General features: G+C 35.7%; 1 protein-coding gene across 4 annotated transcripts in view; it reads right to left on the bottom strand.

Moving 5' to 3' along the window:
- LOC149556280 (vacuolar protein-sorting-associated protein 37 homolog 1-like) overlaps positions 1 to 21,413 on the bottom strand; it is a 99,377-nt gene extending 77,964 nt beyond the window's left edge. The window contains exons 1-4 of one of the 4 annotated variants that reach the window (XM_089830494.1): positions 20,848 to 21,358; positions 20,613 to 20,662; positions 16,792 to 16,855; positions 16,613 to 16,689 (exon numbers count right to left, since the gene is read on the bottom strand). In XM_089830494.1, the coding sequence (XP_089686620.1) occupies positions 16,613 to 16,689; positions 16,792 to 16,855; positions 20,613 to 20,629 (158 nt within the window). In that variant the 5' untranslated portion in view covers positions 20,630 to 20,662; positions 20,848 to 21,358. Of the gene's footprint in view, positions 1 to 16,612; positions 16,856 to 20,612; positions 20,765 to 20,847 lie in introns of those variants that run through there. The other 3 variants (XM_089830491.1, XM_089830495.1, XM_089830492.1) reach the window with 3 other exon arrangements.
- Between the last annotated feature and the right edge of the window lie 2,063 nt (positions 21,414 to 23,476).

Below are 23,476 nucleotides of genomic sequence, written 5' to 3'. Positions count from 1 at the left end.
ATTTGATTCTGAGATTAGTTGTAATGAAGTGTTTCTAAATCCTTTCAATTTGTCGCCACTTATGTTTTGATACGCTGCTCCCCCATACCTCGCTGCCATATAAAATAACTGGTATCACCAGCGACCCAAAGAGGGTTTTCTTAATCTTCCAGTCCCATAACTCTACTTTCCTACACCTATTTTGAAAAAGATAAGATGCCTTCCATCCCCCTTGTATCCTTTTTGATCTGCATGTTTCCCAACTGAGCCGGTAATGAAAATCTATTCCCAAATACTTGTATTCTTCTACAATTTCTAGTGCTTTGTCATTAAATATGAAAGTGCATTATTGTTTTCTCTTCCTCAAGGAGAAGACCATAATCTTGGTCTTAGAAGTATTGACCTCCATCCCTACCTCCGTGCAAAAGGTTTCTAGGTTCTTCAAATGTTCTCTCAACCCTTGTGCTGTTTTAGCAATGAGAATGAGGTCATCGGCATATAAAAGCAATCTGATCACATAATCAGCCAGCTGAATTCCCTCTCCATTGGCTTTGTTTAGCCACTATTCTAGCTTGTCAATATAGAGGCCAAACAATGTAGGTGACAACGGGCATCCCTATTTGACCCCTATGTCACTGCCAAAGCATTCTGACATGCCCACTTTGGTTCTGATTTTCACTTTAACCTGTTCGTAAAGTTTATAAACAGCAGCTCTATATTCTATTGGGATCTCTAATTCTTCCATCCTATTCCATAACTTATCTCTAGGGACAATGTCAAAAGCTTTCTTAAAGTCAACAAAGCAGCAAAAAGCCTCGTCCCCTTGATTATCCCACGTTTTTTCTATGAGGAACCTTTGGGTAATGCAGTGATCAATGGTCGAGTGTTTTGGTCTGAAACCCACCTGTCCCATAGCTTTTTCCCTTCTTTTCCCACCCACCCACTGATTCTCTGTTCTACCATACTCCCGTAGAGTTTTCTTAATAGCGAGTTTATCATGATGGTGCGGTAGTTGGAAGGGTTGTTGACATCCCCACTCTTATGGAGAGGAATAACAACACTGGTGGTCCACTCCGTGGGAAAGTAGCCTTGTGTGACCATGTTAAAAATGTTCCTAACGTGTGGAGTCAATAGATCTGTCCCCAACTTTAGAAATTCAGCTTGTAACCCATCAATATCTTGAGTTTTTCCACTTGCTAATCTTTTTATCCCTAGAGTAATGTCTTCATCTAAAAAAAGTTCATCCGAATTGGTGGTTGTGGGAAGTGAAACTTCGTCCTCCGGTCTCTTATAAAGAGTTTTTGCATACTCTAACGATTGAGAATCCATAATTTTATTTTCAACCTGTTTCCTAGCTTGTTGTAACTTCCTCCAAAAAAAATTAGGATTGTGCTTTCCTAACATGATTAGCTCCTTCCTTCGAATAATCACATATTTTTCTTTTTTGGATTTGATCAGCTGCTTGTACTCTCTTATGATTGTTTTGTTTTCCTTTTTCCCTTTACATTTCCTTTTTGCGGCCTTGCATTCTTTGTCATACCATGGATTCGCTGAGAAGGTGTTTGAGATGCTCTTCTTTATCCTTGTTCTCTTGCAACCCTTTAGTGCTTCCTTAATTAGTGGGATTAGAAAACTGCTGCTGATGTGACTTTTCTTATTGCTATTTTCCTTGATATTCGTGATGTCATGATGTATTTGTAGTTGTTGTTCAAAAGCGGTGCAAAATATCTTTTTATTATCGTTGTTTATAAGAATCTTGCCCTCTTTATGTCCTTTTGTGCTTGCATCTAGAATCTGATCACTTTTCAATCTTTTGACCTTCATATTGTATTTAATACAGAGAGGCATATGGTCTAAATTTAGTTCCATGGGACATTGTTTAATTCTCAAATCAACTACTTTGGTGATGATTGATTGCAAGCATATTAGATAATCTACCACACTTTATCCGTTATGCATTTTGCAAGTAAATTTCTTTGATTTAGGCCACATCTTCATACCATTACACACAACTAGCCCGTGTAGGCTGCATAGCCCTAAGAGTTCAAACTCAAAGTGAGACACACCACCTTTTTCATCCTGTGAAGTCCGTTTGCTGATATTGTCACCATGTTCTTTTAGCCACAAGGGGTTACTGTCCTCTATTAGATCATTGCCTAACTAAATAGCATGATTACTCGTTGTCCTAGCATTAAAATCTCCTAGAAGGATTGTGTTACCAATTTGATTAAAGGAAAGCACATCTTTCTTTAAAGCTGCAAATGGATCTTCATTGTCTCAATTCCTTGCCAGCCCCTGCATTGTAATTAAGTTTCTCATGTGACAAGGGACCCCAGTAACTACTGGGGTCTACAAGCGGACATCCCAATGGGTTGCACCTCTCAAAGCCGTCTATGTTGATGTTTGATAGCTTTAGTCGAATAAACCTATTATATATAAGATATGATTTATATGTGTGTGCGTTGGGGTCTACAAGCGGACATCCCAATGGGTTGCACCTCTCAAAGCCATCTGTGTTGAACTTTGATAGCTTTAGTCGGATAAACCTATTATATATAAGATATAATATATATATATATATATATATATATATATATATATATATATATATATATATATATATATATATATATATATATATATATATGTTGGAATCACCATTGCCCCTACACCAAAAGCTCATGCTATCAATGAACATAACAATAGCCAAAGACATGGATCCATGGGAGGCAGTTAAGCACATGTCACAAATCCATCAATCTATGTTGAACGATACCTTTACCTAGATGGGACAAAGGCACCAACCTCCCAACAATCCCCCCCTCAACATGACACGAGGGATTTGAACCCGTAACCCAACACTCTAATACCACTTGTTGGAATCACCGTTGTCGTTGCACCAAAAGCTCGAGCTATCAATGAACGTCACAACAGCAAGAGACAAGGATCCACGGGAGGCGATTAAGCACATGTCACAAATCCATCGGTCTATGTTGAACGATACCTTCACCTAGAAGGGACAGAGGCACCAACCTCCCAAAAATAGATGTGTATGTGTGTGTGTGTGTTCTTTATATTTGAGATACAAGATTATTTTTATATGAGAAAAATTAATATAATATATATATGATTAAAGTAGTTATTATATTAATTATTTGATTAATAAATAGACATGTCCTATGAAGGGACATGTCTATTCATGGCCTTTTATCTATATATAAATCAAAAAGGATGTTGTATTTGGAACACATATACCTAAAAAAGGCAATGTAACTACATTTGCAGCGATCTAAAAATTAACATGCTATCAAAGCTAGGTCACTGCAAATGAGAAATGTGTTAATTCAGTGCCTGAGTAAATCAAATTAGATGAAGCATGATTTAAGGAACTGAGCTATATCAGAATTTAAGTACATTACAAACGACAATGATGGATAGGGCTTTGAATACTCAGATATTTGTGTGATGGTTGTTGGGAAATATCTCTAATGTTAGGATCAGACCAATATACTTGTTTGCTAATATCGCTAGATAGATCAATAGCTCTGTGCCCGAAAAGGATCTTATCCAAATGTCTTTGCAAGCTAACAAGATGAGATGGACCAAAGCTCAATGCCTCTAACTCAAGTGCTCATTTTGTGGGATCAATACAAAAGTGGAAGATTAGACTATCTTATCACTGATTTGGAACTATAGCAATATGAATACAAAGGATCGGATGCTTGCCTTAGATCGAGAGTGCCAAAGATCTGACGAATCAATGGAGCAATAAAAAAGCAGCCCCTCAGCATTGATTCTCGTAGGTACAGTCAGATACGATAGACCAACTCAGTAGGAAGCGTGTGAGAGCAATTGTGAGTCGTTGCTGCAAACCATGCTTCAATATCTGCTCGCTGAATAGTCTACCAGCCAGTGTCACTGATTTGGAACTATGGCAATATGAATACAAAGGATTGGATGCTTGCCTTAAATTGGGAGTGCCAGAGATCTCACGAATCAATGGAGCAATAAAAAAGCAGCCTCTCGGCATCGATTCCTGTAGGTACAATCAAATCCGATAGAACAACTAAGTAGGAAGTGCGTGAGAGCAGTTGTGAGTCGTTGCTCCAAACTGTGCTTCAATCTCTGCTCGCTAAACAATCTACTGGCCAGCGGCCCAAATGTCGTGTGGTGTGCTCAAGTGACTATTTGAATGTGATCCACTTTGGAAATAATTTGCGTGGAACAAATTCATTGCAACGTTTGAAAATCATTTATATGAAAGCAATTGCTTCAAAGCATTTATACGACCCATTAATAATATCAGTCAGGATGTCGGAAGAAGGAGATATTAAAAGGAGGAAACAAAGTTGAACAAATTCCTGGCACCATATAGTGACACCTTGAATAATGTAAACAAGTCGAATACCAATAATAAACTGCCACGCAAGATAAGGACTATGCAAACTGACAGGCTTGCCATGAGTCGCATCTCTTGTGGGGCCCAAGTCACATATTTGTTTGCACCTAAGATGTAAGTGCATGGAATATATTTGAGGAGTCAAATATTGATTTAAAACGTTGGGTATCCAAGTCATAAAGGTTGTGTCGCACTAGTCAAAGTAGTGCGAGCAATTTTAGGTACGCATGTTTATCAGTCGCCAAGGAATAACTTACTAAGATTCGAAAACATACTCAAAGTAAGACGGAACGAGGTTAGTTCATAATTATTATTGTTTTGATTTATTACATTTATATATGTATAAGGTGGAGAATTATTGAGTACATATAAAATGAAGAGTTCTTTTATGATGTTATATATATGAAGAAAATACATATATTTTTTATTAAATTAATAACATTAAATTCTAAGTATTGTATTCCTAATGTAATAAACCTCTCTTGTAGTTATTGTATTTGTATACATTAGAGTTATTTTCCTTGATCTTTTCCAAGGATGTTATTACAAGAAAAGGGTGATTAATATCAGATTAACAGGAATCATGACATTTCATTAGAGGCAACCTTGAAAAAGAGGGAGCAGACAAAGGATGTGATTCAGTCAACCTTCGGTGATCTCAATCTTATTGATTCAAAGGGAGTAAACCATGTTGAGATGGATTCTCTAGTGATCAATAAATTGTAGCAGTCAAGAGGACTGTGATCCATGAATATACCTTGTAACTGTTTGATTTTAATGGGCCTACTCGTTGTGTACATAATGAGGAAGTGACGACTTCCAAATGATGTCACTTGTATTTGCAAAAGTTACTGTAAGGTGACGATCTTATAATAACTTGTATTATGAGATCAAACAAATTGAGTATATGGTGAATGTCATGCATCTCAACATTCTGGAAGGCCATTACTCAAAGAGTATTGGTGAATATCATTGATATTTTGGGAGGCCAATACTCTTGATATCAAATGTAATATCAATCCTTATTTTGAGTATTTGGTGAATATCTTTGATATTCTGGGTGGCCAATACTCTTGATATCAAATGTGATATCAAACCTTATTTTGAGTACTTGTTGAATATCATTGATATTCTGGGAGACCAATACTCTTGATATTGTTGAAGTTTGTAGCTGCGATAGAGATCCTTATCTCTGATAGAAATATGTTTATGGTCATCTTCAGCTGAAAGAGATATTTGTGATTATATTTAAGTTAATATTATGCAAAGGACATGTGTCATATGTCATGCGAAGAGGCATGCGAAGTGTTAAATATGTGAAAATTTGAAGGGTCTTATTTTTGGGGCTCAAAGAGACCTTCGTGTGTAAGATGATGAGTCTTATTCACTCTATTTATATGATTGCTTGGTATATTGTAATCCAATCAAGTGAAAGCATCGTAGTCATACATTTTATTATCAATAAAAGATATTTTTCTGGTGTGGTTGGGTTTTTCCCTTCCCGAGGAAGGGTTTTCCCAGGATAAATGATTTGAGTTTTTGTGCCTTGGTTATTCTCTTCTTTGTTGATGTTTATCTAATTTATGGGCTTAAAATTTAACAGATATCATAAGTCATATCAAAACCCTTTTGAGTACTTGGTGAATATGGAATGTCTATATTCTAAGAGACCAGTACTCTTGATATCAGATGTGATCAAACATGGTATCAGAGCTTGGTTCGACAACATCAATAAGGAGTATGTATAAGGCCAGATATGTTTGTTAATGATTTCGATAGCTGTGAGTGAAATTTATTTATACAATTTCCTTTTACATTTATTATGGTTGTCTCTAAGTCATTTCATTGTCAACATGGGAAGGTCTATCTCTTTAACATTATGATTGAAATGACATGACTTGGCATTGTGTTGAAATTACTTCATCGGTTCATGTTCGGGAACAACATGGGAAGGAGTTTATTGTAATAAGAATTGATTTTGTAACGTGTTTTTTTGTCATCTGCTTGGGTGCTTATTTTGGAGGTCGATACTCTACATTCTCTAGGTTCAACCATTGTTGTGATCTTGGCTCTACTTGTACTGAAAAGACAAATACTACTCTCACACGAAGAAAAAAAAACAGGCACGAGGAGAGATCATAATCGACCTACTTCGAGTCAATTAGTTTAAAGAGACCTTTGTTTGCAAAAGTTGATGGGAAGATAAGTTTACTGGAGCTTGTGGAGTCATCGTGGAAGTTCAATTGACATAGGGTATATGTAATAGACAAGATATCTCTCATTTTTTTCCATGTTGCTCGTCGTTCATCTTCAGCTGCTTCTGTGAGTGGTTAGTTTATATTCTTTTGTTTTAAGTTCTTTTATGATGCATCTTGCGTTGCTCACATGTATGGTAATAAGTTGAAGTCTATCGTGTATATTTGCTTTAATCTTCTTGGCTGCATCCAGCTACTCTTTATAATGGTTGGTTGTGCTCCTTTGATTCTCTCCTTTATGTGTCAAGAGCTGCTTGGTAACGACTCTTGATATACCGAAGATATTGGGTCCTCCTTTGTGTAGTTGGTATCTTCATTGATTCATACCCTGCTTGTTGTTTTGTGATTCTGATTAATTCATGCGCGATTCCTGTGTCCCATGTGCGTGATTCACCAAGGCAGCGTGATTCCAATCTTTGTGGCTATTTTGGTTCAAGTCTCGGGATGAATGTTTTTAAGACAATCTTTTCATATCCACTCTGATGACCAAAGATTGTATGTACTGGGAAATTCCTAATGGAGACTTCATGTGGAAGTTATATGCTCAATACTTCTATGTGCAAATAATGGTCGATGGAATCTTTTAAAATATTGCATTCTACAAAACAAAACAAAAAACAAAAAAACAAGTTTCTGGTGATGTGAAGGGTCACTCAACAGGTCGGAGGAATAGAATATCTCATGAGATTGCAGTCTTTTGTCGAGTGTGGAGGTCACCGTGTTGATTTGTCTAGCTGGGCAGTCAGATATTCTTCTAAAAGCATCGAACTGATTGCCTCAAAGTTATCGGGATACATTATTTCCTAACACAGAAAGCAGGGGTGTGATCCCTTGGGAAATTCCATTCACAGGAACGTGAATTTGTTTTTGTCTCAGTTATTCCTTCTAGCCTGTTCTCGGTACTGATGCATTTTAAGCATTCCCATCAGATTTGGCTGTCTTCATAAATTCTAGACAACTAGTAATTCGAGCAGCTAAATATATGGATCTGCTTGTCTGTAGCTTTATTTTCAGAATCATGCACTGGGGATTCCTTGGCAGGTTTAGAATTCAGATCAGGGAATTTGTCACTGTGGCTGACTTTTGTGCTATTGGTAAGCTAATCCTCATTGGCCTAAAGAACATGGCCCGAGGTTTGATCAATGGAGAATTGAGGAAGTAACAATGGGCCTCTGTGAAGAGGGTTCCATGTCCGAGGAGCTCTTGCATACATTGATTGACAATAATGAAGTGATCAGGTTTTCAAGTTTGAAGTGTGTGGAACTGCGGAGTTTGATCTGAGGAACACTGTAGTGTGTTCTAATTACTGTGTCTAGTGTCATTAAAAATTACAGTTATTGGAACAAGGTATATCTGGCTTCTTCCCTAATCATCCTTCAATTGTCTGAGCTTATTGTTGAGTAGTACAGAAGAAGTAAAGTCCTGCTAATGATAGAAAATCCCGTCATTGTTCACTTGGAACTGCATGGATTTACCTTGTGTGCAACTGATGGGGTTAACACCACTCAGCTACAACAATTTTATATGAGAAACAGATCAAGACAAGGCAAACACGCCTTGCAAGCTAAGTATTCTATTACTGTTTAAACTAATCCTTAAGAGCCTGTGTATGTTTTGCAATCATAAGCGGCTGGAGCCCAAGCATAGTGACTGCATATGAAAAGAGATTAGCATTATTAGTTTATATTGATGCCTTGAACATTGGCTGTAGAGGCACAAGACATAACATCTTCTGTGTGTGTTGAGATAAGACCACAAAGAGATAAGTATTAATGAATATATCTCTTGAATATTGATTTTCAATTGCATTTAACATTGATGGTCATGAGTTATTGATATCTCTCATGGTTGTAGGATGTAATGGGATGGTGAGAGATTGTGCAATATTGTTTGCACTCTAGATACTAAACTGATTGCATATTTTATTTTAAAAAGGGAAGATCATATAGCTTCAGATGGAGGTTACGTGACAGAGAGAGATGTCCAATCCTTTGCAAGTTTATGCAATAATCAGCCATATTATTGTATAATTAAAGTTGTCCCTGCTGAGAGGGAGACTCTATTATTAAAGTTGTCCTTATTGAGAGGAAGACTTTGTTAATAAATGTTGTCCCTGCAAAGAGGGAGACACTACTATTAAAGTTGTCCCTACTGAGAGGGAGTCATTGTTATCGAATTGTTCCTGTTGAGAAGGAGACATTCCTATTAAAGTAGTCCCTACTAAGAGGAAGTCTTTGATAAGAGAAAATCTCAATTATTAATGCATTCTTCTCTAGGAGAAGTTTGATGTGAAAGCCCTCATTCCACCCTCTGCAAGTAGGTACAGTGGACCACCCTCTACAAGTAGGCATGGTGGATATGCATTCTTCTCTAAGAGAAGTCTAAGGTGTAAGCCCTCGTTCCACCCTCTGCTAGTAGGTACGGTGGCTCACCCTCTACGAGTAGGCATAATGGAAATGTATCCTTCTATGGGAGAAGTTTTGAAATTAATGCCTTCGATCTACCCTCTGCGAGCAGGCACGATGAAAGTCATGAGTGTGGCTCCATTCTATGTGCTTATGAAGTAACTATGGTGGATTATGTTATGCTGAGATAACATATGTGAATTTATCATTTTTTATTGCAGCTATGTGTGCATTCCTGACTAAAAGATCTCTCTCTTGCTAAGAGGGAGTGTTGAAGTTTGTAGCTGCAATAGAGATCCTTATCTCTCATAGAAATATATCTATGGTCTTCTTCAGCTGAAAGAGATATTTGTGATTATATTTAAGTTAATATTATGCAAAAGACATGTGTCATATGTCATGCGAAGAGGCATGCGAAGTGTTGAATATGTGAAAATTTGAAGGGTCTTATTTTTGGGACTCAAAGAGAATTTGTGTGTAAGATGAAGAGTCTCATGCAATCTATTTATATGATTGCTTGATATATTGTAATTTAATAAAGTGAAAGCATTGCACTCATACATTTTATTATCAATAAAAGATATTTTCCTGGTGTGGCTGAGTTTTTCCCTTCTCGAGGAAGGGTTTTTCCAAGATAAATGATTTGAGTTTTTGTGCTTTGTTTATTTTCTTCTTTGTTGATGTTTATCTAATTTTTGGGCTTAAAATTTAACAGATATCATAAGTGATATCAAAACCCTTTTGAGTACTTGGTGAGTATGGAATGTCTATATTCTAAGAGACCAGTACTCTTGATATCAGATGTGATATCAAACCTTATTTTGTTACTAGGTGAATATGATATGTTGATATTCTGGAAGACCAATACTCATGATATCGAATGCAATTTCAAATGGTGGAAATCTTTTGAGATATCAAATAAGATATCCTTAAAATTGTTATTTGTACTATTATGTTTAAGTAATATTTATTTTTATGTGGTTATCTTTCTAAGCTAAGAGGGAGTGTTGGTGTTTGATAGCTTCAGTCGGATAAACCTATTATATATAAGATATAATTTATATATGTGTGTGTGTGTTCTTTATATTTGAGATATAAGATTATTGTTATATGAGAAAAAAAAAAAATATATATATATATATATATATATATATGATTAAAGTAGTTATTATATAAATTATCTGATTAATGAATACACATGTCCTATGAAGGGACATGTCTATTCATGGCCTATTATCTATATATAAATCAAAGAAGATGTTGCATTTGGAACACATATACCTAAAAAAGGCAATGTAACTACATTTGCAGCGATCTTCTGAAAATTATCAATCTAAAGGTAATGTCCCCAAGAGGATTGAGAGACAATATCGTAAGGGTTTGGAGGCAACACCATCCTAGACCCAGCCTTGGACCCATATATGTGCAGAGGGGGTACTTCCACACCCTGCAGGAACATAAAATACGTTACAAGAGGTATCACAAATCAACTCTCATCAGCTCTAGAATCAAAGTCTTTGATAATATGCTGAATAGAATTCAATTTCAAACACATCAAAAAAATTCACGTGGTTAAGAGTTTAGTCCACATAAAACAGAAAAACGCTTTACCAGATTGATAAACTAATTCATTGCTATGCGAAAGACCGTTACTACAAAGAAAGATCGCAGAAGCAGAATTTTTGAGAATCAAATTACCCTATATATATGAACTTATCTGCAATCTGCTGACATTCACCAAACACAAACTGATCTCAATATGCTTGCTTACATAATTATTTAGGATGAGAAATGCTAGCCTAGAATTTTATTTTGCACATAGTTTTAAGTTCCTCTCCATGCTTTTTTTTAACCATTTCAAAATACATCTTCCTTGCTAGTTTGCAATGCCAATATCTAGGAATAAAAACTTTACATTAATTAAGAATAAGCTGAACCTGACTTTCACAAGTCAACTACCTACTATATTACAATAATAGACAGTTTCTATTATTGTCTATTATTATTTAATGGTTAACAATTTGTAATCTATTGTAAATATTAGAATGTTTCTAAGAATTAATTATTTGTTAGCTAACTGATAGCTAGAATAGAATGTTTCTATTCTTTATGATCGTTTCCTAAATTAACATCATCTATTCATTTGTATATATTGATCTATTGATCACTATTAGTATTTTACCAATTACTTCCCTTAATACGGTATTAGAGAAAATACTTTTAAAAAAATTCGAATAAAAATTAATAATTTCATTTCGAAATTATCAGTGCCAAATGTTTTTTTAAATAATTATCAGCCAATCTACCCCCCTTCGCACTAGGGTTTCCTGCCACAAATCACATTTTTTCAAATCGTCATTTTCTTCCTTTGTAGGGCTTCAAAGTCATTGTTTTTTGCAGGCATTTCTTGTGTCTTTTCACTGCAAATCACGTCTATAATGACGCCATTTCTTTAAACCCATAGCACCAGATTAGCGCCCAGAATCAACATTTTTTTCCACAAACCCGTCATTATTTTGAAGACTTTTTGCAGCCCGGGCCGTTTTTGTTCGAAACCCTAATTTTCTATACTGGATCAAAAAAAAGTTATAAAATTCTTGGTGGATTTTTTGAGAGCTCAACTAGGGTATTGTTCGTTTTTCTAGGTACCTCAATTTTAATGCCTCAATTTTCGAACCAGCTAATCCAAAACTCAAAAACATATTATTTTTGTGTTTTTTGAGCTCTCTTCTAGGTACGTCATCATTTTTTTGGGTCTTTTGATTTTTTGCCTCCAAGTATGTGCCTTCAAAGATTTTCACCTTTTCCACTGAAAAATGCGCTACTGCATCTCTGACTAATATTTTTCTCAAGGGAAATCAGAAGTTCAATGGTCAGAATTTTGGCACATGGAAGTAACGAATGCTAACAATTTTTGAATATCGAAATACTGATCAGATTGTTTTGGGTATTACATAGCGTCCGGTTGTAATTGATACTAATCAAGATACATGGGATCAGGATAATCGAGAAGTGGTGATGCTTCTCAAATTATCAATAGTTGATGATCAACTCCCTAAAATTCCATCCGACAAGACAATTGTCGAGATATGGGAGCATTTCAAGAAACTTCATGAGACTTCAGACAAAAGCAAGGCCTTCATTTTCAAGAACTCTTTGTTTCCTATTGTCACGGATGAGCCAAAATCGCTCCAGGAACAACTGTATAAGATTCAAGATATCCGCAATCAGTTGCTTGCCATTGGACGGAAGATGGAGGAAGAGGACATTGTGGTAATAACCCTCAAAAGGTTTACCCAAGTCCTACGAGCATTTTCTCAAGACTCTCAACATCACTTCTACAAGTGTTGATTTGAAGTTCACAGATCTTTGCACACTTTTGCTTTAGCAAGATCAGTGGAAATAGCAGTTCGATAACAGTTCTAGCTCCACAACCACAGAGCAAGCCTTTGTTGCTAAATCCTTTCAAAAATATAAAGGCAAGTCTCATTCACAAGAGTCTTCTTGGTAGAATTCCTTTGTTCTAGCATTAGAAGGCTCCAAGGAAAAGAACATTCAATGCAACTATCGCCACAAGTATGAGCACATAAAGGTTGAATGTCAGAATCATTTAGCTACCCAAGCTGAGCAATCTGGTTTGCAGCCCAAAGCGAACAACGCCAAGCATAGTGAGCAGACAAAATCTACCTTTTACGCCTTCATGGCTAAAAGACCTGTAGATCATGTGAAGTCGTTTGCATGGTACATTGATTCAGGTGCCTCTCATCATTTCACCCACCGCAGAGATTAGTTTACTAACTACCATCCTTTCTTAGATTTAGTTATTTTTGGTGAAGGGGAAGAGTACACTGTTATCGGCAAAGGCAACATTCAAATTTAGTCTGTTGGGAGGAATCTTATTTTCCCCGATGTGTACTATGTTCCATGGATGGAACTCAATCTACTCTTAGTCATTCAAATGTTGCGATACTCTCCACGGTTCGACCTTGTAGTTGGCCTCAAGGATCATGGTCTTTTCAAACTTGTTAATTCTGGAGATTTTTAGGACCCAGATATGGTTGCTTGATGGTCTTCTGTCGGCTGACTTTGGCATCAACAGTATGGGCACTTAAATGTGTATCATCTCTCTCAGCTTTCTCGGGAAGCGTTTGTCCTCAGTTTGCAGAGATTCAAACTCACCTTGGAGGTTGTGATGCATGCCAAGCTGAGAGGCAACATTGCACACCTTTTCCTATTGGCGATTCATGGCACGCTTCTTAGGTACTTCAGCTTGTTTATGCTGATATTTGCGGCCCTATGGCTACTCCTATTCTTGGGTCTAGGTATTTTCTATCGTTTGTTGATGATTTTAGTAGAAAGATGTGGTAAAATTATCTGGAAAAGAAATCAGATATGTTTACAATATTCCAAAAGTTTATACCTCTAGTTGAAAAAGAGTTTGGAAAATCTATTATTGCTCTTAGGACAGATAATGGAGGGAATTTTATTCTATTGAATTCTCTAGCTTCTATGATATTCATGGCATCAAGTGCTAGTTAACCACAACCCACACAGCACAGCAAAACAGTGTAGTTGAAAGTCGAAACACAACAATCACTGAGATGGCCAGATCTACACTCAAATGCCAACATGTTCCAAAGAAGTTTTAGGCAAAAGCAATTAACACTGCTATCTATCTGTTGAGCCAGTCACCCACTATGGCGATCAAAGGTAAGACTTCGGAAGAGGCTTGGTCAGGTCACAAACCCAAAATCAATCACTTGAATGCCTATGTTTGGATCCCTAATGCCTCACGCACCAAGTTGGATAACAAGAGTCAGAAACTCATGCTTGTTTGATGCTAAAGTCTTCACAAAGTCTACCCCTTGATCAACACTAAGACATCTCATGTCCTACACAGTCATAATGTAGTCTTTGATGAATAGCGAGGACCATTCATGCATGTTTCTCTTGTTCCTGATCAAGTAGATCAGCCTATGAAGGCACATGATTTGGGAGTTCAGCTTCCATTAGATCCACCAGATGGGAGGGCTCCTGCAACTCCAGTTCTACTAATGATTCTTGTACAGACACCTCCGGCTTCTCTTGCAGGTTCATCCAAATTTGTAGATGCTTCACCTAAGTTTGATCTAGATTCTTCTTATGAAGAACATGATCATAGAGCATCTCCTAATGCTAATGGTGGTCCTCCTCTCTGGCCTAAGTGGTGAGCTAAGACACTTGTTGATCTTGAGACGATGAGCTCATCGAAGGGAGAACTGCTTAGAAAAAGAGAAAACCTATCGAGTTAGTTAATTTTTCTCTTATGGGCAACATTCATAGTGTGTTCAAACCTAAGACATACTCCAAGACTAAAGGAATTCCAAAGTGGGAACAGGCCATGCAATCAGAACGCCAAAGTTTGCTGAAGAATCATACCTCGGTCCTTTTTGATCTTCCACCAGGAAAGAAACCCATTGACTCCAAATGAGTTTACAAAATAAAATACAAGTTTGACGGTACTTTAGATAAGTACAAAGCTTGTTTAGTTGCAAAGGGCGTTTCTCAGTGTCAAGGCATTGGTTATGAGGAGACCTTTACTCCTACAGCAAAGATGAGCACTATCATATTAGTCCTAGCCATGGCAACTCAGTTTGGCTGGAAGGTCCATCAGATGGACGTCAATAGTGCTTTCCTAAATGGTGACCTACAAGAAGAAGTCTAGATGACACAACCTCTTGCTTTCAAGGTTGTTGGTAAAGAACATCAAGTTCTCAGGTTGGTGAAAGCTCTCTATGGTTTGAAGCAGGCCCCTAGGGCATGGTACAAGAAAATTGATAACTGCCTCAATGATCAAGACTTCCAGAGGAGTTCTTCAAACTCAAATTTGTACATCAAGACTACTAATAGTGTCATCATCCTTCTGATCATTTATGTGCATGATTTGATCATCATTGGAAGTTCGGCATCTTTGATTCAGGGAATCAAACAAAGTTCATGCCAATCTTTTGATATGACTGGTCTCGGGCTCATGCATTATTGCCTAGGTGTTGAGGTTTGGTAGCAGTCTTCCAATATTTTCATTTCTCAATCCAAATACGTCAAGGCTCTGTTAGACAAATTTTGTATGCAAGATTGCAAACCTACATCTACACCGATGGAAAAAGGTCTGAATTTATTAGCCAAGTTCGATTCTCCGTTAGTTGATGATATTACATACAGGCAACTAGTAGGCAACCTCATTTACCTCTCTGCTACTAGACCTGATATCAGTTTTACAATCAGCTACATCTCACATTTTGTGACAGATCCTAAGGCTGATCATTGAATGGCAGCAAAGCCTATGCTTTGTTATGTGAATGGAACTACAAATTATGGACTTTTTTACTCTCGGAGTTCTAATCCTAGACTCAGTGGGTTCACAAATTCAGATTGGACAAGTTTTGTTGACAATAAAAAGTCAACTTTTGGATGTGTTCAATTTGGGATTTGGTGTCATCACATGGACCAGTAAGAAGAAGCAGGTAGTTTCTCTCTCCTCGACAAAGGCTGCATTTATAGAGGGACAGTTAAGGCAGATTGTGAAGTTGTTTGGCTTCATCAGATGCTTGGGGATATGTAGATGTCACCAGCAGGACCGACCACTTTGTTTTTTGATAACGAAGGCGTTATCAAATTAGCATGGAATCCAATCTTCCATGAACGAGCCAAGCATGTGGATGTTCACCGTCACTACATACGACGGCTGGTTGAAAACAAGACAATAGACTTGCAGTATTTTCCTACAGCGGATCAGACTGCAAACATTCTCACCAAGCCTCTTCGTCCTAATAAGTTTGTCAAATTCAAAGGACAGCTTGGTGTCATGGATAGATTTAGGGAGGGCATTACAATAATAGATAGTTTCTATTATTGTCTATTGTTATTTAATGGTTATCTATTTGCAATCTATTGTAAATATTAGAATTTTTCTAATATTTAGTTAGTTAGTTAACTAATAGCTAGAATAAAATATTTATTTTCTTTACAGTCATTTCCTAAGGAGATATTGTCTATTCACTTGTATATATTGATCTATTGATCATTGTTGATAAAAAGTAAGTATTTTACCAATTACTTCCCGTAATATACTATCATTCTGACATTAATTTTCATTTAGAAGCCCCTGAAACACTAGAAGAGAAATTATACCGCTGTACAAAAGATCTAAATCATAATTCCTGAAAGAAGTACAAGTGAATTAAGTAATTTCTTTTTTCTACAAGTAGCTGCTTTGAAATAATTAATTGACTCTGCCACACATAAAAATCGATTATCAACTCAAACATTCATTGTAACTGCATTACTGTTTGGTTAAAAATGTCGAGTTTTAATTTCAGGATTCAGCACCTAATAGGTTAAAAGAGATTAGTCCACATCAAGCAATGAATTTTATTAAATCACTTGCATCTACAACAGAACTAAGCCCGAGGAAAACCCATGTTAGGATGCATAACATATCAAAGTATAAGTTCTGGGTACCTTTCTACTTTATATACTGCATTTTGAGGAGAGAGATTTATAGAATTGTTTTAAAAAAGTGAAGATAAGTGCACCTTTTCTCTTGCAGAGCAGGAAGCAAATCAGAAAACTGAGCATTTGGAGCAGGAGAAAACGGCCTAGAATTGGAAACCTGATTTACAACTGAAGTCAATCTCAAACTCATACTTAAGTCTGATGGGGGACCCGTTCCCGATGAAACTAAAGGATATGGTGAATTGATTGAAGGAGTCACCGTTGATGGCTGATACCATGTTGGTGCTGCAAAAGGCATGGGCTGAGCTTGTTGCTGTCCACCTCTGCCATCATTTTTAAAATAAAGTTGATCCCTCAGAATACAATCTCAATAAAAAATGTAATTATGTGCATACTATTACCAAAAACATAAAAAATTCATAAACACAAGATATTCGTTATTTAATGCATTAAATGCAAACCCAATAGGTTTTGCATTACTTAGGCAAAGTACTTATACATCTGTGTCTCCTCACTCTCGTTCCATTCCAGATGAACAGCAAAGCATTTTCACAGAGCACAACTTTTTGGAAAGCGAAAACGAGAATAATTTTTCATTAAGAATTGCATTCAACCCCGTACAAATCTCAATCTGATGAAATGATTTACAAATTCATCCACTCTAAAGAAGAATCACAAATACTGGAGGCATACTGCAGGTAGCAATAAATGCCACTGAGATAATGTTATAAAATTACAGAGCATGTTCAACACACAAGGAAATCTATGAAATACAGAATGTGCTGAAGCGATTTTCCATATCACATGAATAAACTGAAAGGTTTTGCAGAAGCAAGAAAATGTTCGAATGGTACTATAATTACAGGTTGAAGAAAGAACAAAATGAGAATTTCACTCAAAGGAATTATAATCCAGTACCCTTAGTGAATAATAATCCATTCAACTAAAAATGGGTGACTTCTTCTATGAATTCCAAATCCCTGTGTGGATTTTTAGCATCACCCAATTAATTGACACTTTAAGAGAAAATAATAAATGAACAATGGCACCAAGGGAAGAGCTATATTGAGAATAAAGTAAGAGACTATTTGACAAACCAGAGATAGCCAAATTATTAGTTTTAAATCCAAAAATTAATAATTATTAGTCATGCAAGATGTGAGTTGTACTTAAAGGAAAAGCCCTTACACATATTAAGGATATCAATTTTCCACAATCCATGTTGTTTCTTGCTGTTGTTTTGGGATTTGATCATGTGTATTTTTTTTGCATAAATGTTTTGGATCACACTCTGTGATCCATCATCAGGATGTCAGAGAGCTTATTAGTTTGAGAAAGAGTGGTTCATAAGAATCATTGTCACAAACACATATATACACAAAATAACATATTGGTGAAATTGACATCTATGAAATAAGGTCTCTTTATTTTTCAACTCACAAATGAAGTACAATCAAACATGTGCCCTATGTGGATGGAAGATATATTTAAATTTATGTCAAAGAACACAAGGACCATATCATTCACTATGAATAAAGACCATATAAGATGCTATAAACTTTGATTTATGGCAAAAGGAATCAATTCTGGCAAAGAATCAATAAAAAGAACAGACCGACATTGGACAGAAATAAAGAATTGCAGGCATAAAATATGTTTGGCCATGGTTATAATAGATAAAAACTCAACAGTAATGAAAAAGGGGTGAATTTTCACAAATATCCTACAATCAAAGAAATTCATATCTAACCTATCAAAACATGCATAATAAGTCAAATAAAGAAACAATCACTAGATCCTGCAGCCTTCCCATCCCATCTACATAGACTTATCTTGAAAACTACCAATGCAATCATGTGTAGCATTTCACCATCCAGGATCAGTGATTTAGATATTCATGATTAAAGAAATGCCCTAAGAGTTTATAGAATATCTAATCTTTCATGTAGCTTGTTGTTTAAAATAATTTTCTTCATATGTACCAGAGCTCTCTGGAAACTTCCCAACACACAAGGTTTTTTTTGGCTGCTGTCTCTGAAGAATCCCAACCAGAAATTGACATGTCCAATAATGTGTTAAAAGGTAAAAAAGGAAGACAAGTAAATAAAATAAGACTGTATAATGTTTCATGCTGATATTTTGGATGATACAGAAATCCATGCAAACATTGCAAAGTGATAGTGATTGGATCTACGGACAATGTAGAAGTTTTGAGAGGGACATAAACAGTTGTATGACTTTCTGTCAAGGTAATGGTCTCAGCAGAAATTGCCTTTACTATTGACTGTTTTTGTATAACTAGTTTACTATTCTCGCTTTCAAAGTTCTATATCATGATATTTTCTCGAATTAATAAATTATATTAAAAATGATGTCTCTAAGTACCCCTGTCTCTCCTTTTTTAAGAATTAGATGTACCAGTAAGGGTACCAGTCTCTGGCATCTCCAAATGTTCCCTTCTCCAGGTAACTATGCAAATCACCTATTAAACATGAAATCGCTGACAAAATCTTGCCCACATTTCTCAAATTAATTGCTGCAAAAATGGAAGATGGAGAAAAAAAATCACATAGAACTTATGTTGCCACACAGGATCAGTGATTACAGCATTCATGATTGCTTCATTGGAGATATATTACAACAGTTTATATAATTGTTTTTATGTAGATGATATCTAGAACTGTCTCTGTTTACTTTTTCACATGCAACAAAGCAAAAAAATTGCAAATCACAGATTAATGGTGAACTTCCTGTGCCAGTCGTTCAAATGTGTGAAATTGAGTACTGAGTACAGACATGGAGGAAAACATATAAAGAGCTTGAAAAATATGAATTCTATCATATACACTAGTTTCCTTTGCAGGATCAGAAATTTTAGAAATGTAATCATTTCATTATAGATACAAAACAAAGTTAATTGAATACTGTTCATTGGGCAATTACAAGAAGTACATATGTAACAATATAAAGCACAAAGTATAGTGATTAAAAGGAGGAAAAAGAGAAATAAATATAAAAGCCATACAGAACTTTAAACTATAAAGTCCATCCAGGATCAATGATTTCAACATATGCAATCAATTCAATGGAGACATTATACAAGAGTCTATTAAAAAAAACCAATGAGGACAATTAATATAGGTACAAATATGATTTTCTTTGCAATTTGATTTGACAAAACTCCAAACTATCAATCAGATGTCAATAACAAAATGCCAGTATTGCTCATGTCAAGTATGAAATCTATGACAGAAAGAGGGAGGAAAAGGGAAAAGGAAAAAGTAATTGAAAACACACAGAAATGAAAAATTACAAATTCCATTATATACACTGTTTTATTATGCAAGACCGTATATTTTAGCATTCATTACAACTTCTGGGGCATTCGTGTAAGATTTTTTATGTGAGTCTTGACAAGAAGAGTTTGTATGATTGTCTGCGTGTGTAAAAACTAAAGACAATTGAAACTGCTTAACACAAAATAACGATTAGCTTCCTGCTCAAGTCATATCTACATGTACAAATTTGATGATTGAAAGAGAGCATTGAACATTTGGAATTTGATATCTTAAAGTTCAGATGAAAGAATCCAATATTAATGTTCATACCAGGTTAGTAGAGATACAAAAATTTATTGAATAACTTATATGTGGGTATTATACAAGTGTGTGTATTATATAAAAACTCCAATCGCATATTAGTGTGTGTATTATATAAAAACTCCAATCGCATATTAGTCATTAACTTCCAACATCAGTCTTGTCGTAATGCAGTGTATAAAAGGTTGAAAGAAGGTCAAGAAGGAAAAATAACACATACAGAACCTGAAAACGACAAATTACATAATATAAACTAGTTTCCATGCAGGATTATATATTCAACATTTATAATGATTTCGTTGTGTGCATGATGTAAGTACTAATACGAGAAATTTTATGTGGATGATTACTGGAAGTGTGTATATAATGTAATGAAGAACAAAACTACTAATTCCAATTTATTGATGAAGTTCCTGCACAATTAATGTACACGTAAGTAAAACTCATAAATTATAGAAGGGAAAAGGAAAGATACACCTACAGAATAGGTCTATGCATCTTGGCCAAGGCCTTCTGAATCTGTAGAGCAAGCTGTTACAGAGAAAAAAATATATACAAATCAAAATCAAAAAGGCCTTTCAATCCTCCAATTCTCAAATAAGGGACATCCAACACATACAACCATGAAATATAACATTACCATTCTTATACCCAAATAAAATAAAGCATGGATTAAGAGAAAAAGGTCTAAAGGTTATAAATTGTTCAGCACCCACCTTAGATTTCTTCCTTAACTAAGTGGAATCACTTTTTACGGGTACTTTACGGTGTATTCCACGTAGAATTTGCTTGATCTTTGACAAACCCATATTGAATTTGGCTAGTCAAAAGATAGACAATTCCATGTTAAAATCTGAAGAAGCCACTTTTCTTTATGTCAAAGTGATCACTTGGTACAGACCCGCATTGAATTTTTCCTCTTTCTTTGCTAAGAAAACCCGGGTTCGATACTATGACAACTCGTTTGGCCTTTTGAGGGTTCTCTGACAAGGACAATCTGTCTCTAGAATAGAAAATCTTATAATTTCTACTAAGATTGTTGGATAAACTATTATTTGTTTTGCTTGTAATTCCGTCGAGAAGCATAAATTCCTTCGAATATGATTGAAGTTTAATGATCAAGGAATATTATGGAGTCTTCCTGAGGAACAAGGGTGATGACGCATTTTCTATTGACAGTTTTTGGGTGATGGCGTTTTTGCCTTTGTCCCCTTTACCTTCAACGATTCTCAAACGATCGGATGTTGGTTTGTAGTACAGGTAGAAAGGTGTTTAGCTTCATAACTTTGATAATGCAATTTAGCCCTTTATAGTCTTGGAGTTTTGGAGGGCACTTGCCCAAAATGAAAAAAGTGGGCTCACTATTATCTTCATCGACTACACTCAACCATCGACCAAAAAAAAAAAAAAACTTCATTGGTCTAGTTTGGATTTTTTAATTTATTTTTATGAACAAAAGATTTCAATAGATGTCTAAATTGTACACAAGTTTTGATAATATATTTTTATAAAATAAGAAATCTGAAATTATTTAGTTAAAATATTCAAATATAAAGTTTTAGATTAAGGTAAAAGCAAGTTTTGAAGGGACTTGAAACCCTTTACAAAAAATGAAAGATAAACATTTAAAGCACTGCTAGGTTTTACAAGGCCCTGAAACCTAAAGTTTAAAACATTGAAATCAGGTTTTACAAGGACCTGAAACCAAAAGTTTAAACCAAAAAAAGCAACCAGGTTTTACAAGGACCTCGAACCTAGAGTTCAAACAAGCTAGAAAGCAAAAAATAAAAACCAGAAAAACCACTCAAACTAACAACCAGCACCTACAGCAGCTCTTTGATAATGTTCGCCACCTCTTTACCTGCTACTATAGTACTCTGTATTATGTTAATCGGAGTAAGAACAGGAGCCTTAAGAGCCTCAGCAACCTTTTTCCCTAGTTTTCTTACTAGGTCCTTCTGGACTCCCCATCCCTGCATTACCAGGAGACATTATCTCCTCATTACTATTCTTACCCAAACTGGTCGCTGTAGCACAAAGACTTGAAGTGACCTATTCCATTTTTTGACCACTTTCCTTAAATAAGTAACGAAGCTCCTATTGATATTCTTTAAGCTTTTTAGGGATGTTACCAATTTGCACTTCCATCTAAGCTCTCTTAGTGCGTTCAGTGTCCAATTCTTTCTGCATAACTCTCAATTTCTTCTTGAGAACCATTATTTCATTATACAACCAAGAATCACCCTGAAGCGAAGTCTCCACTTTAAGCTTAGCAGTGTGAAGAAAGGAAAGTTTAGCTTCTTGAGAGTCATCCCTCCCATCTACCACAACCCTAGGCTCAAAACCAACCACAGTAGTCATAGTTTTGATCTAGGTATTAATATTAATATCCAGATTCTCTGTCCTCTCCTCCTTTTCTTCTTTACTCTAGTTGTTGTCCTTACTGGCAGGGCTTTTATCTTCAATTTCCTTACCAGTATCCTCCTCCATTTTCTCCTTGCTGGCATTATTCTTCATATGTGAAGGGTGATCACTCTGTTTTTCTTCATCCTCCCTGAGGGCTTCCGACCCAACATTTGAATCAGTATTTCTATTCTTACTTCCCTCTACATTGTCTCTACCAGTTGACACCCCTTCACTCCCACAGTAACCGTATAGGTTAGAACTAAGATCCCCCATTTCCATTTTCTTGTCATTATCAGAATTCTCAGATTCTATGATTTCCTCAACATTTTTCTTAGTCCTCTCCCGTTTGAAAACCTTCTTGCTATCACTAGTCCCTTGTTCAACCTTTATTCTCTTAGAGTGGGGAACATTACCAGACCCTTTCCTCTTCTCCAGAATCGAAGAGGGTTTTATAGCCTTACTTTTACAAACGTTTTCAATAAGTAATATTAAACCTTTATGAAGCATAGGACGAGATTCTTTCTTCCTATGAGCATATAGGCTTTGAAGCGGAGAGTATTTTAGAAAAAACGGAAAGGAAATCCTATATTTGTGCCTAAAATGTTTTAGGAAAACAAAGTGAAATTTATGGACTCTCTTAGCCCTACCATCAAGAATAAAATATTCACAGATACATGACAGCACGTCCCTAAATTATTCAAATATATTGTTATTTCTAACATTTTTTGATTAAGAATAAGAATTAGAAATAAATAATTTTGTACATAAAAAATATAATAGTAGGAAAAAATGGTATTATTTGTCTTTTAAATAATTCGTACATTTAACAACATACAAACAATATCAAAGAAGACTTGTCACTACCCAAAGAAGTGGTAATACATTAAACTTAAGGCACATAGTTAACAAATGGGAGGAGGGGTCTGAAATACAAGTTCT

This window comes from Cupressus sempervirens, chromosome 5 (assembly GCF_028749045.1).
Source record: "Cupressus sempervirens isolate cs-2001-9-10 chromosome 5, ASM2874904v1, whole genome shotgun sequence".
Taxonomy (NCBI): domain Eukaryota; kingdom Viridiplantae; phylum Streptophyta; class Pinopsida; order Cupressales; family Cupressaceae; genus Cupressus; species Cupressus sempervirens.
This window is presented reverse-complemented; position numbering and strand designations above follow the sequence as displayed.